Genomic DNA, 18,084 nt, shown 5'->3' on the forward strand with positions numbered 1-18,084 from the left:
ACCCTAATCCTTAGAGCAGCAGCTGCTAATACTACTGCTATTAATGTTCTCAGGACCTCAGGGAAAGTCCACCAGCTTGTTAAAGTAAGTGTACAATGGTGGTTAAGAGCACAGGTTTTGGAAGAAGTTAGGACGGCTTTCGAGTCCCCAGTTCTGACCTTTACTAGCTGTGTGAGCTTCGGCGAATTGCTTAACCATTCTCAACATCATCTTGCCATCTTTCAAATGGTAAGAGTAGTACCTAGCCTCTGGCACATGATACTGAAAAGCAGTCGTTACTGTTAGCAGTGTGGTAAGAGAAAGGGGTATCTTTGAGGCACAATGACAGAAAAACCAGACTGTGGGCAGGGAGCTGGAGAGAAGAGGAACTCAGGGGAAGGTTTCGCTCACAACACTTTCCTAGTAGTTGTGCAAGTCAAGAGCATGAACAAGAATCTTCCACCTCAATCTGCTTTATGCTTTCGAAAGCTGTTTCCCACTTGAGATCTCCCAACTTAGATAGGCTGGGTCACTCTTACTGTCTACTATCTTGTGATGTGTTTTGGGATTTGACCAAAGTCACTTTAAGCAGCTGGTCCTGGAGTTAGTACTGGAACTTCTCAGCTCTGTGCGGCTAGACACAGAGGGGTGCAGGGGATTGTAAGAAATGATTCAGCAAATTTGTGTTCAAGCTACAATTTTCATTCTCTAACTGCTGGGCTGGTATTATGAAGAGGCTATTTATTATAAGATGAACATGTTATTATTGTTGTAACACCAATAATTATTATTTGAGCTTCTATTTGTTCCAGGAGTGTGATGTCTATTGTCTGTCAATTAGTGTATTATAATAGTAATCTTAAAAGTTTGTTGGGATAAATTACATATCATTGCTAACAGAATAATAGTATATTTGTTATATTAACATGTTATATCTAAAAATTTAACTATCTACTATAATAATATTAGCCCCACTCTACAGCTGAGGGGTCTGAGGCTCTATGATAATTACCTCTTGCCCCAGTTGAGAGCTAGAAATGGTACAACCAGCATTTAAATTTTCAAAGCTCTATCTTGGTCCTATTTTTGGATTATGCAATAACAATGCTGATTGGAAAAATGTTTACCAGCCCAGGAGATCCATCCTTTGGCTTTTCTGCCCAGATGACTAGTGGGACATTTCCTGGCTCTGAGAGCCACCGTGGAGCTCTGAGCTCTCCTGGGCCTTGTATCTCTCTGCTGGGAGGCCGACCCCTCCATTGGCGCTTTGGAGCTTTGGCTCACCTCCTCCCACAGCAGTCCTGTGATGCTGTGAGGGTTTTCTCCTACAAGTTTTGGTGAAGTTATTTCTGAGCAGGGGAGATTTATGAGGGAGAGGGCTTGATCTGTTTACTGAGGTCCAAGGTTTGAAGTACATGGCGGGCTGACTTTGAGTCCTTAAGTGACATCAGCCACTTGCCATGGTGGGTTTAAGGAACTGAGGGACTAAAGCCTCCATGAGACCAGTGTTCAGCAGCTGTGTGAGGGGTTCACTTCTCTGGGTTCTGTCTTCCTGCCTTGCTTCTCCCCAACTAGATAGACTGTAACTCTTACCTCCATTTACACAGAGGCAGTGGAGTGGCTCAGGTGGTGTAAGCGGCACACCAAAGACCCTGGCCAGCTTGGGCTGGAACTGTGAGTCAGAGCTGTAGAATCCTAGGGTGCCACAGCTGCAGGTGACGCTGTCTCACAGGTGAGGCCGATAGTAGCAACAAGAGCGGTAATAATAGCAACTGAAACTCATGAAGTACTTACTGTGCTCCAAGCTCTTGTTGTGAGCCATTCAGTCTGCTGGACAGCCCTCCAAGGCAGTCACTACTATCCTCATTTTACGACTGAGAGAGGTCAAGTCATGCAGTTCAAACCCAGGTATTCTGGTTTCACAGTCCACTAAGAATGCAGATTTTGAGTTGGTAGGCCTGGGGTGCAGTCTGAGGATTTCCATTTCTAACTAGCATTGAGCTGCTCCAGAGACACATTTTGAGGAGCGAGGTCTGTTGAGACCAGGAGGTGACAGACTACATCCTGCAGGCTGAATCCAGCTGTCAATCAGGTTTTATGGGGACACAGCCACATTGATTCAGTTACACATTTTCTATAGCTGCTCTGAAGTCACTACAGTGAGTTAAGTAGGTCTGGCAGAGGCTGTATGGCCCACAAAGCTGAAAATATTTATTATCTGGCTCTTTGCAGAATCAGCTGACTGAGCCTTGATTTACACCGTCAGTCTTGGGAGGGCACAGACCCTGTCTGTCTAGATCTCTGCTCTATACCCAGTGCGGGATAATGTTCCTGACACAGAAGATGTTCCATAGGGACTTGAATAGATGAAGTATCCTGGGGTTTTAACACTAAAGAGCGTTTCTTCCTCCACAGACCCTGTTAGGACCTCGGTGCTGCTTCCCCTGCTTGGCTGGCATCTCTGCCCTGCAGGAGGGGTGCACAGAATGCAGGGATGGTATCGCTGAGATTAGGAGCCTGCTTTTCCTTCCAAGAAGCTACAGTGCAGCAATTAATTCATTGTTCAATTTCAGAGCAGGCAGGGTTTTAATCCCCTCTGAAATTGGTTTCGGATGTGGAAGTCATAGTTCTCCACCCTCTAATTGCAATGGGAGATAATACAGTACCAGGATTGCAATTTCAAGCATGGTATCAGGCTGGAAATAAATATCATTTAAGTTTTGAAAGCATGACTGGCTGGAAACGTTTCCTTTTCTATTTCACAAATTTAATGCACAGAAGAGGTTGTGCTTATTCAAAAGAATGATTTCTTTGGAGGCAAGAAAAAAAATTAAACAGGGCATTTTGAATTCTAAATAAACAGTCTTTCATGCTCAGAGTGAGTTTCAAGTTAAATAGAGTGACTTGTTTGTGTAGACTTGCTGAAATAATATTACCATCCAGTTTACCAAATTTACATTGTTTTTTGTCGTGCTGTTTACTTACACATGCATTGAACTTTGGATAAAAATACTTACTCCTGAGCCAGGGTAACTGTGACAGGAGAGAGGAGGACTGGGCGAATGGAACAAGAGGAAGAAAATTCCATTTTATAGCTGCTGCTTGGATAATGTGTTTCTCTTCCATCACCTGGTCTTAACCTTCCCTTTTTACTAATGCAAACAGGCATCAGGTTCTATTTGCAGACTCTTGGATATTATTCAAAGGTCCTTGAACTAGATAATGAAAAACTCAGGCCCTGTTCCCTCCCTTAGTACAGCAAGGGTATGGCTTCTTCCTATACCTGTTGTTAGTCGAGGGCTTCCCAAACCAGAGCCTCTGACAGTTTTAATACCTCAGTTGGTGTGTGCCTGTTTGGGGCTCTTAGCAATAAGATAGAAATGAATATTAGTGCTTTCCAGAACTCTGACACTAAAGCCTCTTGCTAATACATTGAGGGAGAGAGTTATAATCTCGCCATATTATTGATGAGGCAACCAAGGCTCAGAGAGGTTAAGTGACTAGTCCAAGTTCACACAGCAAGCTAGAGTCAAGCAAGAGGAAAACCCAGGCAATCTCCCCACTGGGAAGGCTGGCAACACTGAAGGGATATACAGGGGCTCAGAAGGAAGCTAGGGACTCCTGTCCTAAACCTTTACTCTCCTAAGGGGTGGGATATGGCCTGTGCATTGGGGTGGCTCTATCTGGGGAGGAAAGCAAGATACAAGTCCAGCTAGTTATTCTTCAAATCCACTTTGCAGTCAGAAAAGCAATCTTTTTTATGGAACACCTCTAAGAATAATGACCCTGTGGCAATAATAAAAAATAGCGGCTAAAGGGTGGCTACTACATACCAGCCATTTTACATACACGTTCCCATTGAAGCCCCATAGCAAATACTTGAGAAAGGTATTATTAGCATCCCCTCTTACAGGTGGTGAAAGTGAGGTCACATGTAGGTCACATGTAGGCCATTGCTACATGTAGGAGCCTCGATTGAACCAGTTGGGTCTGACTGCAGAGTCCATGCTTATAGCTACTCGTGCTGCCTACCATGTGCTCAGGGCTTTCCATGCGGTGTTGCCAGTCCTCACGGTGACTTCACAGAGGAGGCCCCTTTTATCAGAGAAGAAACTGAGGCCCAGAGAAGTGAGTGGTCTTACCCAAGGTCACAGAGCTAATAAGGAGCAGTTTTAGGATTTAAATCCAGGTCAGCCTCATTCCTTTATGCCGAGATGCTGTGTCTAGCAGTGTGAGGAGAGCTGGTCCCCCCACAAGGACTCCCAAGGCCTCGGGGAGAGGTTGCTGTAGGGACACTCACCACATTTTTGTAGAAGTAGTACACCACCATCCTGGCCAGGCGCGAGTAACACCAGTGGCCGTGCACGAGCAGCAGCTTCTTGAGGTGCCTGAAGCGGGAGATGGCGAAGTCGCTGGACATGACGGCCTGGGAGGGCAGAGCAGGCATGAGAGCTTCCTTCCGTGGCTGCCACGCACCCTCAGGGGTGGGCTCTGCTCTGGGCCCGCAGCTGGCCGGGTCTGAAAGACCCCTTGTCACTAGGAGGCACCCCTGGGTGGCTCTTTGGACCCTGACACCCCGCCCCCTCTTCTGAGAAATCCAAATCTCACTAGAATCTGAAGAGACCAGTGGTCCTGTCTGGCCCTTCACCTCCTTCTAGTTCTCCAACAAGCATTTCCCGTGGCCTGGTATGTGTCAGGTACTGGGGAGTGGTGGGTACCCGGCATCCCGAGTAGGGGCCTCCACGTGAGTGAGCCTCAGGCCTCTGAACACCTGTGGCCACCTCCCTGCACAGGCCATTCTCTCCACTCTCAGACGGAGCCAGTGACTGGACAGCTCTTCTTTTACATGCAGCTTAAATGCCCGTGGGATTGCTCAGAACAAGACTCAGCTCATAGTACTCTTTAAGAGTATGAAGTTTGGACCTGCCTTGCTGTAAATTCTGGTGTGAGTCTTGGTCTGGCTATTTTAACCTCTCTTAGCCTCAATTTCCTCATCTGAAAACAGTGGAAAACAATCTATAACACAGGCTTGTGCTGAATAAATTAACTGGGATACTAAATGTGAAGGTGCTGAGTAGAATGCTGGTATAGGGTAGATACTGTGAAGGTAACTGTTTTTTCAACCTCAACAACAGATTTAGGCAATGCCCAATGTCTGCACTGGAGGGCAGGATGCAGTTGTTAAAGGTTCAAAACCACAACATGGGGTCTATTTTAATGGGAAACATTAGCAGCTCAAGTTAGTATGCTTGTTCCAAGCTGAACTGTGACTAAATTAGGTACAGTATTAAAGCATACCAAGCAATTTGTAGGTCAAGCTAGCCATCAAGACTAAAACAGCAATTGAAAATATTTTTCAAAGGTGCTTACATCTGTCACTGCTGAAGGACGACATTGCATCTTTGGATGTGGGTAGAGGTAATAGGGAGGAAGCATGGGGCTCAGAGGAAGGCTTGTCTCCCACGAACAGTCAGTAGTACTTGGCTTTAGAATACAGGTATTGCCAACTGCCTGTAGAAAACCACGTGCTCTTCAGTTTCCTGCTCTGTTCTGAACAACTGAGTAGTAGCGTTGGGCTGACGGAGGTTACGAACAGGCGTGGGAGCTCCCTGACTTTCAGGTGGTAGTTCTGCAAAGCTCTCAGGGAACAGTTCCTCCAACTCTGCAGGGAATTCCTGAACTTTCCATTAAGGATAAAAGAGTTAAGGAAGAAGCAGAAAGAGTTGAAGGGAACAATACCTGCATGCCTTCCTGTCCAGATATTCCAACTCCGATATCAGCAGCTTGAATCATGCTCACATCATTTGCTCCATCGCCTGAAAGAAGAGAGGTCACAAGGTGTCTTTATTTCTGGCCCAGTTGCTGTGTGACAGGTTTTATTTGAGTGCCTCTAAAGTGTCTCCATTTGTACAGAATCGAATGCTTTTAACATTGCTTTGAGTAGACCTATAGGAAAAGTCATTGCTACAGTATTTGGCCTGAGAGATATCCTTTCTTTGGACAAGAATTCTACTTTTTCTTTATCATGCAACAAATACTTACTGCATTTCTTTTTCTAGGCATCATGTTAACTATTGGGAATACAATGGTGAGTAAGTGAGACTTGGGTCCTGCTCTACAGTGTACAAAAAAAGGCCTTCACAAATGCCACAGTGGGCTTCCCTGATGAGCAAATGGGGATTTTGAGCAACATATGGACTTGGTAAGGGTAATCCAGCTAATGAAGGCACCCAGGAGAATTGGAATTAAGATATTGCTGATTCTAGGGCCAGTATACCTTTCCTAATGCAGTATAATTTAAAATACTGACCATAACTGCAGTGTTTGGACAGCTAAATCATCAGGTTGTCAGTGGTGTGCAAGCACGGGGACAGCCTTCATTTTTGTTTCTGAATACAGAAAAATGGGATCAACTAGTTTTTTTGGTTAAGGTACATTTAGTCACATTGAGTTCCTAATCAGTGAGCTAAGTTTCAAGAAATTTGAGGTTTAGATTAAGGTTTAGAAATACACATATATACAACCTCATTTTATATCAGCACTGTCAAATTGATTTTTCTGTGAGGAAGGACATGTCCTTTATCTTACCTGTCAAATATGGAAATCACGTGCCACATGTGGCTATTGAAATGTGGCTGGGGAAATTCTGTTAAATTTTAATTAATTTGAAATTAAATAGCCACACACAACTAGGTGGCAACCACTTTAGACAATGCAGTTCTGTACAGGAAGGCCTCTTCCCAAGCCTCGCTTTTCTCAATGCTTTATCTTTCAGACTAGAGTTTAGCAAACTTATTCTGTAAAGGGCCAGATAGTAAATATTTTAGGCTTTGTGGGCCAAGAAGCAAAACTGAACAACTGTTCTTGCTGAGAGGGAATAGTCTTTTACACATTTAACATTTAAGAACATAAAACCATCCTTAGCATCCCTGTGGAAACACGCAGTGGGATGGATTCAGCCTGTAGGTCGGCGGGCTGTGTTGTCCTCATGCTCCTCCTGGCCCCACCTCTTTTTCCAGTAGGTTCTCATAATAGTTTGTAGTTATAGTTAATAATATATTAGAAATCACAGAGAATATGGAATCAGGGGAGTGAATTTTCTTTCCCTAATTATTTGGCAACAAATTTTATTGAACTCAAAAATTTTGTCATTGTTAAGTACCAGTATTCTTAGGATGATTATTTTTTTCTTGGTAGCACAGCAGGGCCGAATTTTAATCTTCCCCATGGCAGAACAAATCTATTCTTTAACCTCTTAGCAAACCAGTGGACATAGAGGTGTGGAATCGTGCTATTCTTGTCCTGTTTGTTTTGTTTTTGCTGCTGTGTCGTGAAGTCAATCTCTTACCTTAGGGAATCAGTCTTGGGCTATTGCCTTGTGTTTGTTGGAAGTTTTGAAAAGGACAATTCAGGGAATAAAATTATGATGCTGCTTTGCTAAAGTTCCTCTTCCTGTATTTTTTCTGCCCACTGCCTCTGTTTTTGTTTGCTTGTTTTGAACTGATTTTACCTGAAGACCAGGAGAAAAAACAATGTGTAGTTGTCTTCTTACTTGAAATGCCAGGAAACAAACTCTATTTCCATGTGTGTGGAGGAGGAAGAGGACCTGGAACCATCTAAGAAATGTCCCTAAATGAAGGCAATATTTACTATGAGTTTGGTATGTGCTGGGCACAGGATAAAATGGTGAATAAGAGTGAGACTGTCTCTCAACTCAAGGAACTTGTGGTCTGCAGAGCAGGCCAGCATAGAAAGCATAACAGTGCTTTGGAGGGATGAGGGCTGTGTGCTGTGGAGGCTCCCAGAGGAAAGGAAGATTGGGTAGGAGTGGAAGGATGAATGCTTTACGGGGGAAACAGCTGTGCAAAGGCCTGGACGTGAGAGAGACAGGACAAGGCTCGCGCACTTTCATCTGGTTGGAACAGGAATGCTGAGACTGGAGAGAGAAGCTGGCTGTGGGGAGAGATGGCTAGAGGGTTAATGGAGACCAGATCATGGAGATTCTTGTAAATCAGGTTTGGTTGTTCCTAGAAGGTTTGTAGGAAGTACAGTTTTTATTTCTCTGCTTCAGCCATATTTCAAGTTTAGTTTCCTATGAGGAATTCTTCATGAACTAACTAACAAGCCAACATCTATTGATGGTATGCTTTGGGCAGGGCCTTGTAGTCAGAAATTAACATAACATTAAATACGGACAGGCCCAACTTTTAAAATCTCCTTGTGAGCCATCAACTCACAGCAGATGATCAAATTCACAAAAACATGAGGTTCATAGTATTGTACCATGTGTTAAGTATCAAAAAGGAGATGGTCTGCCTCTCAGAACTGAATTAGCCTGAGTGTATATTATTAAGTCAACTGAATGTTCTGAATTTCAGGCCCCTTTTGGCTCTGACTTCCATTTAAGTCCTGATTTTTTCATAGCTGACCTACTACTCCTGAGAATTCGATTCACTCTCCCACTCTGCTTAGCTTCTGCTTTATCTGCTGGCTGCCACATCTTGACTGTCACTTTGAAGTTACTTCCTCTAAGACAATGAATGACCCTCAGCTTCAACATTTCAACTTTGATACCTGCCCCCCCATCTCTAGTTCAGGCCTGTTGTCAGATCAGCCTTGCCAAAGTGCCACCCACATCTCAGCATGATGGGTACCTATGGAAAGGGTCATGACGCTCAGCTTGTCTCGCACCAGCTTGACTATCATGCTTTTTTGGAGGGGGGTGGAGCGGCAGCACAGGACAGACTGGCAGTACTGAGTCAACTCCAGAAATTTCTTCTCCAGCTTTCCCTGGAAGATGGCACTCAGCGTCTTCCCATCGATGACCAATCCAACTTCTGGAGCTGCAGCTCCTGAGGCGGGGGGTGTTGTCTTAAAAGGTAGATGGAACCCAAAGAGCTTGTGGTCTGGCTTCCGTGGTCCATAAAATTGCTTTACTTCTTCCAATGCACTGTTGAGGATGTATTCACAGGTTTCCTATAGAGACAGAATAATAAATAAAGTATTAGTAGGCAACACTGGAAATGTAGGTTAAAAATCTTATTTCATCCTTTAGTAAAATAATTATAAAACTCTACCACTATATAGACTACCAAGGAATCATTCTCCAAGCTTTACATTTCTCTACAATATTTCAAGTAGCCCCAAAGCAGTATTAATTTGGGATCAAATAAATGGCTAGAACAGGAGAGACTCCTTGGGAAGGGGAACAGAAATAGCTCAACAAGATGGGGAATGATATAGGGACAGTATAAGATAACACTAACAGGATGGTAAATAATGACAGCATGTCATGTCGCATGAACCATTTCAGTTCTTTGATCCTCCAAACATCCCTGTGCGGTAGGTAAGGTGGGTATTGCCTATTAGCTTAGAGATGAGGAGACTGAAACAAATCCTTAGTAACTTGCCAAGGTCATCCAGCTTCGTATGGGAGGCAGATTACTACTACTTGAATTGTGGCTGCTTAGTTGAAAAAAATACATTGACTGCATGTTTATCCATTGGTGTGAATGTGTTGGTCATGTTGGTTACTACTGACATGGCTATGAAAGTCTTACTGATTTAAAGTAGGACTTTCTTATTTTTACCTTGAAACTGTATTCTTTACTGATGTTAACCTTGAAATTGTACAGAAGTTATTTCCTTATATCATTTCTCTTCTCCATTACTTTTGCTTATATTGAAGATAAAGTCAGATTTTGGTCCTAAATATCACTTTTACATAAAAGTAGTGAAAAGCTGTGGTGGTCAACTATATTACCCATTTTATTACCATTGTTTTGTTCACATGGTCTTTATTTAGCAGTGTTCTTTTATCCATGGCAAGGGAAGATACTTTTGCATTTACTGTAGTGCTCAAAAATTCATCTAAAATAACTTAAAAACACTCAAAGTGAGTCAATTTAAATAAAATTATTAAATAAGTGTACAGGTAATATGTGGATTTAGGTAAAAATTGAGAAGATTGTTCTGAAATGACAGGTCTATGAACCATGGATCTAGAAGCTTCTGAGAATTTTGGAAGAATTTCTTCTGGCATAAGTAGAACTGCAGTTCATTATTCCAGAATTCTCCATTAGGGAACTGAGTGCTGCAAGCAACAGGGTGTGCACAGAAAGTAGAGGGGCCCCACAAAGTAGTTCCAAGAATGGGTTATACATACCTGAGATTTTTATTTTGGGAGGAGATCAAGAGAGTCCTTGCTGGAAGTTGGGGCTGGCACAAATTATACAAATTCCTCTAATATATGATTGCAGCAAGTCATTGGATTTATAAGCTTCAAAGTAAAATCTCTGAATTTACTTATTTCAAATTTTCCATGTAAAAATCATAGCAGTTCCCATTCATTTAACATTTAGCATGCATCAAGTAGGGTAGGCAGCCTCTAGAATGGTTCTCAGTGATCCCCACCTTTTGGTATTCATGCCTGAGTGTAAGCTTTCCCCAGGAGTGTGGGTGAGACCTAGTGACTCCTTTCTAAAGGAAGGAGTTCTGCAAAAGTGGTGGGATGTCACTTCTAAGATTAGCTTATAAAAAGACTGTGGCTTCCAATTTAACACTCTACACTTTATCTTGGATGGTCTGCTCTGGGGGAAACCAGCTGCACTGTGAAGCAGCTCTGTGGAGAGGCCGCCATGGTGGGGAACTGAGGCCTGCTTACAGCCATGTCTGTGAACTTGGAAGCAGGCCTCCTCTCCACCGCAAACAACCCAACCAGTTGAGCCTTCGGATGAGCCTGCAGCCCTGACTGACAGCTTGACTGCAACCTCCAGAGAGACCTCAAACCAGAGGTACCCATCTAAGCTGCTCGTGGATGCCTAACCCATAGAGACTGTGGGATAATACAGGTCTGTTGTTTTCAGCCACTCAGGTTTGGGGTAATTTGTTAACTAATATAAATGCTGTGCTAGTAAGTAGTCTTCTTCTATGACCTTTAATCCTCTTTAATCCTCCCAATAGTCTCTGAAATAAATCTATTTAATCCCTATATTACAGATGAGGAGAATGTAATTCAGAGAGGGATGGTATCTAGATCACATTAAGTCTTCAGTATATGTTAGTAACAACAATAATCATTGTTGTAATTAGTTCCTATCTAATACTGTAGTCTCTCCTACAATTCCTTGACAGATCAACACTTCCAGGTACGGGTAAGTAATTCTCTCATCTTATGGATGAGAACCATAAGGTCTAGATAGGGCCCGTAACTTGCTTTTAGCTTTAAGGTACATAACAAAGAAACAGCAGCTCTAAATCAGTTTATAATGAATTAGGCAGACTAAAACCTTGGATAAAGTATTCACTGAATACGTAATTATACTAAACTGAGGTCTTAAATAAATCAGATTTAGAATGGATTTCCTCAGTTTCTGGCTTAACATCATCTATACACCCACCACTTTTTCCCAGGTAAGGGGATGAGAAAAACTAATCTTACAGGTGTAGTGGGCCCGGGGAGCAGGCAGGACACCCAACATTCAGGCACCATCATGGAGGGTCCCAGACAGCTTCAACGGGTTGACAGTGATGGAACTAAGCATAGAATGTGTCCCACTGTCCCTTAGGAACTTTGGCTAATTAATCAACAAACACCTACATGAATATATTGCTTTTAACAGAACCCACAGAAGCCCACTCCACCCCCTCAGCCTGGCTGGCTGACTAAGGTTTGCTGATGTCCTCCTTCTGGAATCACCTGGAGTGAAATGATCATTGCAAACAATTTCCACTGCAAGTGGGGCAGGCAGACATCAACACTATTATGGAGACCAAGCACTTGAGCAAGCTGCAAATTACTTCCCTAAGTATAATATTAACACCAAAGACTTCCCCAAGATTATTTTCATTTTGAAAATTCATTGGGGTTTTATTTAATCATAGCATAATCTGTGTACCTGACAAGAAAGTAAATGATTTTTCCAATTCATCTAAAGAGCCTCAAGCATTTTTCATAATATATACTACCTTTTCTTTTTTAAAAAATTGTGTGTGTAGATCCTTCATGGAAAAAAAATCAAATTTTATTCTCCAAAATTTCTATTCTGGGTCCAGGTCAGTCTCAGGCAAGACTGAAAGAGGGAGTTCAGCAGCCTGCCTGACTCCGCTTTCCTTGTCCTTTCCCTTTCCCGTCTTCCTCTCTCTTCTCCATCCTTCCCATGGTACGCCCCAATCTCCAGGCACCCTCCACCCGCCACCCCCTGCAATGCAGTGCTTTTCCTGCTCCCCTTTTGTAGGAGCATACCTCTCAACACCTACTTCCATATTCATCAGCCACTAAATTAGTGGGACTTACCTTTCTGCACTTTGCAATGTGAAAATAGACTTTTTTTCTCCTAAGTATAAAATTATATTATAACTTTGAATATGCTCCTTGAGATTCTGTCTCAAATCTCATTCCGTACCACCCACAACTTATTTGGATTGAAAACTGCACGTTTCAGGACTTGGCTTATCTCTTTCTCTTCCATACCATCAAAACATACTGGTATGGCCTTCAGGTTTCATTTGGTGCAAACCAGTTTAGCATAAAAATTGGAGCTGAAAATTTAAATTCAGAATAATTTCAGTTTAACTGGGGCTTTTTCAAGAAATGAGCTAACCCAAAATACAAGAAACTAACAGTTAAGATCCTGTGAGAAGAGTGTAGTGTGATGCAATTTGTGCTGGCCTGGCAGGAGAACATTGGTCTAGACTTAGTTCTGTATCTGGAGCTGCCAGGGTGACCCCGGGCAGGTGAATTAACCCCATGTGGTCTTCAGTTTCCTCATCTGTAAAATGGAGAGATTGTGTCAACAGTGGAATTTGGGAGATCCAAACTTTCTAAGACATACTACCAGATATAAATAGACTGGTCAACCACGTGTGGGGATGAGTGGGAAGATGTTGGAGCAGATGACTTCTAGGATCCTGTGAGCTTCAAGTGATGTTTTGGGGTAGGGCTTTTTCTGGGCGAACCCAGATTTCACCCAGAAGTGTGTCTCCTGTTGTTCTTAGGAGCTGTTCTTCATTTGGACATCTGGTCCATTCTATGGCCTCACCTGATTTTCTGTGTTAATGGAATAAACAGCGCCTGTCTGATCTAGCAATCTGCAGGAATAGGCGATGTTGACCGCTGTCTCCTGCTTATCTCCAGTCAAGACCCAGAGTTGGATCCCGGCCTCCCGCAGAGCAGTGATTGTGTCTGGAACTCCTTCCTGCAGCCTGTCTTCGATCCCAGTAGCTCCTGGAGTGATCAAACACACCAGAGTTCACATTTATAGTGACAAAAATAGCTGCTTCATTTCCCCAAAGCCTTGTCAAGCTGGACAATGATTATTAAAATGTCTTCCATGTTCAAGGCTATGCTTAGCACCCAGAATATGACAGTGAAATAGAAAGAGCTGATCCCTACCCTCTTGGAGTTCAGAGCCCTGCTGAATAAGGATTTTTAACTGAGCTCTATGAGGACAGAAGCCAAGGGTGCCTTGGGAACATATACCAGGAGACTCAAACTTCATCTGGAAGGTCAGGGAAAGGCTTGGTGAAGAAGTGCCATTTAAGCTCAGACCTGGAACGTAAAGCAAGAAGTGGTGAAGGAGAATTCCAGGTAGTGGGATCAGCATATACAAAGGCCCAGAGGTCAGAGTAGAAGAAAGGGAGTCAGAATGGGGTGAGAGAAGGCCAGGAAGGGAGGTAAGGCTGCTGGATCATGCAGAACCTTGTCAGGGCATTAAAGGATTTAGAGTTACTTGGTACCAAAGAAAGCTATTAGAGGGAGTTAAGTTGTAGAGTGGCAGGATCAGTTCTGAGTTTTAAGAAGATGATTTTAGAGAACAGATTGGTGATTGGAAGAAGAATGAGATTCAGGGCTAACAGTTAAAGGCTGAGTTGATGGTGGCCTGGACCAGCCCAGAGGCAACAGTGGAGAGGAGCGGAGAGAAGTAGAGAGAGAAATCTTTGCTCTGCAACTGCTCAGAGGAGAATGAATTGACACTCAGGTTTTGATAATACTCTCAGCAGGAATTAAACATGCACACTCCATAATTTTTGAATAATCTCAAATTTTGCACCAACCCTGATGAATATATACCCAAATTCTGGATAGTTGCTAAGTCACTAAGGAAATGTAAATCTGCATTTAAATTGAGATTCACTTCTGATCACAGACTAATGGCTAACCCATTTCACTCTGGGAGGAGTAAGGCAGTTCATTTCTTTTAATAATCCCGAGTGATGATAGGTTGGCAAAGTAGGTACGTTGGATGCATATTGAAAAGATTTCATACTGGGGACCTAGTGTGAATGTAGTGCAGCTTTTCAAAGGCATGGCAGTTTCTCGGTAGTCAGATGAAATCTCTTCCCAGCCACAGCCCTCTCCTTCCCAAGCCACCTTGAGGGAAGAGAAAACTTTCTACCCCAAAATGTGCCTGTTTTGCTTTTCAGGCCCACATGCACAGGTAAAAAAAAACCCATGAAAAGTGACGGTTGGACTCATATCTTTTCCCTCCGAGGGTTAGCCCAGAAGGTGAGACTCTGAAGCTGATTTATATTACAGAGCGGCAGAGTGGAGGAGGGAGGAGGAAAAACACATTTATTTGTGTGAAAGAGAAAATGAAACAGGAAGGTTGTGGAAGCCTTTCACAGCCAAAGCAGCAGACAGGTCCTGACAAGTGCGTCAGGACCGGCTGAGGAGCACTTCTCCCTGACCGGATTAGTGTGCTCCCTGAAGTAAAAGGAGCCTCAGGGGGCAAGAAGGGGGCCAGGTGCCCTAATGGAGTGACAGGCCCGTGGCCCTGGGTAGTGAGTAGAGCTGTCTGACCCAGATACTCTCTGGCTCCCTTTAATGAGTTCTTGTGGCCAGGTTCCAGCTTTCAAGGGGGTCTGTGGAGGCAACCGCCACAGGCCCTGAAACACCTGCAGTTAGAACACAGGAACCCTACAGCCGGAGGAGGCAGGGAGCAAGACTGCCCCTCCCTCTGCTTGCCACCCATCCTTCCAAATCTTGCTGCAGCCTTTTATGTAAAGCTGCCCCTGTCTCTTTACAGGAACCCCGGGTCTCTCCCCTTGCGTCTTTGCCTGGGAGCTCGGAGGATATGATGTATCCAGAAGAAAAGTGAAGGCTCAGAGTGGTGCACAGAGCTTTCTCACCTGCAGCCCTCAGTCGGGCACCCCCCTGCCTGGAACACTCTCCCGCTTTGCTGACCAGCGCCTCTCCTATGCTCAGTTCCGCCTGCCTGCTCTGTCCTTGGCCCCAGGCTAGGTTGGCACACCTTGTACTTTGTGCTTCCATCCCACCAGATACATCTTCCAGCCCAGCCCCATCATGCTCTGTTGAAATTAGTTGTCTAATTATCCAGTTTTCTTTCTAGATTCTGAGTTCTGGGGGTGGCAGGGTGCTGCGCCTGTGGCTTTTGTTCCTTTTATAGCCCCAATGCTACTAGGTGCTACTTGGCACCTAGTAGGTGCTCAATGCTCAATAAACACTTGAATGAATGGAGGGGGAGCAACCAAGCTCCTAGGCTCTGTCCAGCAGGGAGTGCAGGAATGTTCCTGGGCATCTCAGGAAGCTGCGTGTGGAGACTGTGTGGAGGATGGGCACAGCCATTTGTGCCAGATGTCTAGAAGGGCACCCCTGGGAAGGCTCCTAATTGAGACACATTTGTAGCAGTGTCAGCATCAGGGATAAGAACTCCCTATCCTGCTCACAGCATTCCTTTTCTTCATTTAACAGTGACTTATTTTTAGCTACCGAGTAAGGTGAGTTGATTCTCCAGATGCTGTGCTGTCTGCATTAGAAGCTCGTCTCGGTTCTCGAGGGATGCCTCAGCCTCACGCCAGAAACCGGCCCATTGCTGGAAGTTCTCTTCACTTATGACCTATGGGACAGGAAGCAGCCAGTTCAAAACTCTGGGTGAACTCCGCCCCTTCCCAAGTGCTGGGCCTTCTATCTGAGGTTTACAACACACTTAGAGGGGGCTTTCTCCTCCACAATTTTTTTTTTTAAAGCATGAACCAATAAAGAATTGACCCTCAAGTTCCATTATCATCAAATATCTGTGAGCCCCTACTTATGCCCCGGGCACTGGAGATAACACAGTTCTCAAGACAGACAAGATCACTGTGTGTTGGGCTTTGTGCTAGTAGAGGGCAAGAGACATGAACCCAGGTAAATAATTTAAAGCAACAGATTGTTTTAAGGAGTTCTATATGGAAAGTAAAGAAGGTGATATAACAGAGTGTGGCTGGGTAGGAGGGTAACTGTTGGAAGGGGCTATTATTTCATTTATATCTTCAGGTTTCTTAGACAGGGTGACATGCCAGTTGAGATCCAATGATGAGAAATGTTCAGTCAGGGGAAGAGTGACTGCAGAGGCCATGAAACAGCAATGAACTTGGATTTCTTTCCATCCCTTGAAGACACCCATTGGCTAAAGGATGAAGAGCCAGGTAGAGAGGCAGCATCAGTGAGGCTGGAAAGGTAAGCAGCTGCCAGATCTTGCACAGCCTCATAGGCTGCTTGCTCCTTCGGTTATTGGAGGAACCCAGGAGCTGGACGAATCCAACAAGAGGGCATATCTTCCTCCCTTAGAGTCCCATAGCACTGAGAGATCCCTCTGTTGGCATTACTCACGTCCTGTGTCTTATAGCAATGAATGATACCTTTGTTCAAGCATCAAATATCCCTTGCTTTTCCCTCTGCACAGGGCACTATAGGGAAAATCAAGGGGAAACATGTAGGCCTTTGTCCTTGAGGAATTCAAGTCTAATTAGAGGAGGTAAAAAAGGCATAAATAATTCCAATGGAAAATAGAAGGTGATAAGGGTATAATTACAATTTACAGGGTAGTAAGCTCTTGTCACTCTCCCAGGCACCTTACATGTGTTACTTTAGTGATCTCCAACCATCTGAATGAGGTAGAGTGCATTAGCACCATCTTACAGATAAGAAAACGCAAAACTCAGACAGGTGAATAAACTTGCCAAAGATCACACAAGTGTAAGTGGTGGGACTGGGACCTGGACCCAGGAAGGTCTGACTTTAAAGTGATGCTCTAATTAGAGGAGGCAAAAAAGGCATAAATAATTCCAATGGAAAATAGAAGGTGATAAGGGTATAATTACAATTTATAGGGTAGTAAGCTCTTGTTACTCTCCCAGGCACCTTACATGTGTTACTTTAGAGATGATGAGCTCCAGTGATTTATGGAAGAGAAAGCACTTCTAAGCATCTAGGAATGTGTGCCTATCTGAGCTCCCCTATCTGATTCTAGGTGCCTCATCAGATGCCCCTGCTCTGGGGTTCATGTCCCTCTTTGCCTACCTCCCTTGCAGGGACCGCAAAGTCAAAGACCTGCAGGCTGTGAGGTAGATAAACTATATGACCTTATGCGGGCCAAGGGCAATATACCAGGGACTGTGACCAAGCAGGAATGCAGCAGAGCAGATCCCTCATAAAGGGATCAGCTGCTACAAGCTCAAGCTATTTGCTACCATTCAAGAATGGGAACCCAGTTTGCCAAATCTCCAGATTTTCAAGGAAACCAGTAATCTAGATTTTTATGTGATCACATAAAATCTCCCAAATTTCAAATCTAGGCAAATAATGCAAATTTTAAAAGGATATGTTGAAGGCAAAATTATAACATTATAAAATTATTTTATGAGTTGTAGGTTACAATTATAAATACAACGAAAAGCAAAAAAATAAAAAAAAAGAAAAAAATGACAAAGCCACCCTAATATGGAACTTTGCAATTCAGATATATGCCCCAGGAAAGTGGTCAAAGTCATGCGTCTTTGTGGTGAGCCAAAATAGCTAATTTCAAAAATATTAAAACAATGAACATTAAGGGTCTTCTAAAAAGAAAGAGAAAAGACAGAAGCAGGGTCGAGGCCTTTCAGCTACTAAGTGAGGGATTTGTCCTTACCTTCTTGGTGATGCACAGTGTTCGAAGGCCATCTCTTGCATACAAATCTAGATGCTTCTGGGTCCTGGCCCGGGTTTTCCTCAACTCCTTTTCCACATCAGTGTCAGTTGCTGTCAAATAGTCATTGTTCCCCATGAGGTCACATACACATGCTTAGGGATCTTGTTTTCTAACGCTCTGGAATCTTTAAAGGAGG

General features: G+C 43.7%; 1 protein-coding gene across 6 annotated transcripts in view; it reads right to left on the bottom strand.

Moving 5' to 3' along the window:
- ATP10B (ATPase phospholipid transporting 10B (putative)) overlaps positions 1 to 18,084 on the bottom strand; it is a 278,859-nt gene that overhangs the window by 20,940 nt on the left and 239,835 nt on the right. For 5 of the 6 annotated variants that reach the window (XM_073231730.1, XM_073231741.1, XM_073231752.1 and 2 more), the window contains 6 exons: positions 17,889 to 17,998; positions 15,710 to 15,836; positions 13,020 to 13,204; positions 8,634 to 8,955; positions 5,719 to 5,795; positions 4,280 to 4,405 (listed from right to left, as the gene is read on the bottom strand). In XM_073231730.1, the coding sequence (XP_073087831.1) occupies positions 4,280 to 4,405; positions 5,719 to 5,795; positions 8,634 to 8,955; positions 13,020 to 13,204; positions 15,710 to 15,836; positions 17,889 to 17,998 (947 nt within the window). The remainder of the gene's footprint in view (positions 1 to 4,279; positions 4,406 to 5,718; positions 5,796 to 8,633; positions 8,956 to 13,019; positions 13,205 to 15,709; positions 15,837 to 17,888; positions 17,999 to 18,084) is intronic. The other variant, XM_073231767.1, reaches the window with a different exon arrangement.

Source organism: Manis javanica, chromosome 1, assembly GCF_040802235.1.
Source record: "Manis javanica isolate MJ-LG chromosome 1, MJ_LKY, whole genome shotgun sequence".
Lineage (NCBI taxonomy): Eukaryota > Metazoa > Chordata > Mammalia > Pholidota > Manidae > Manis > Manis javanica.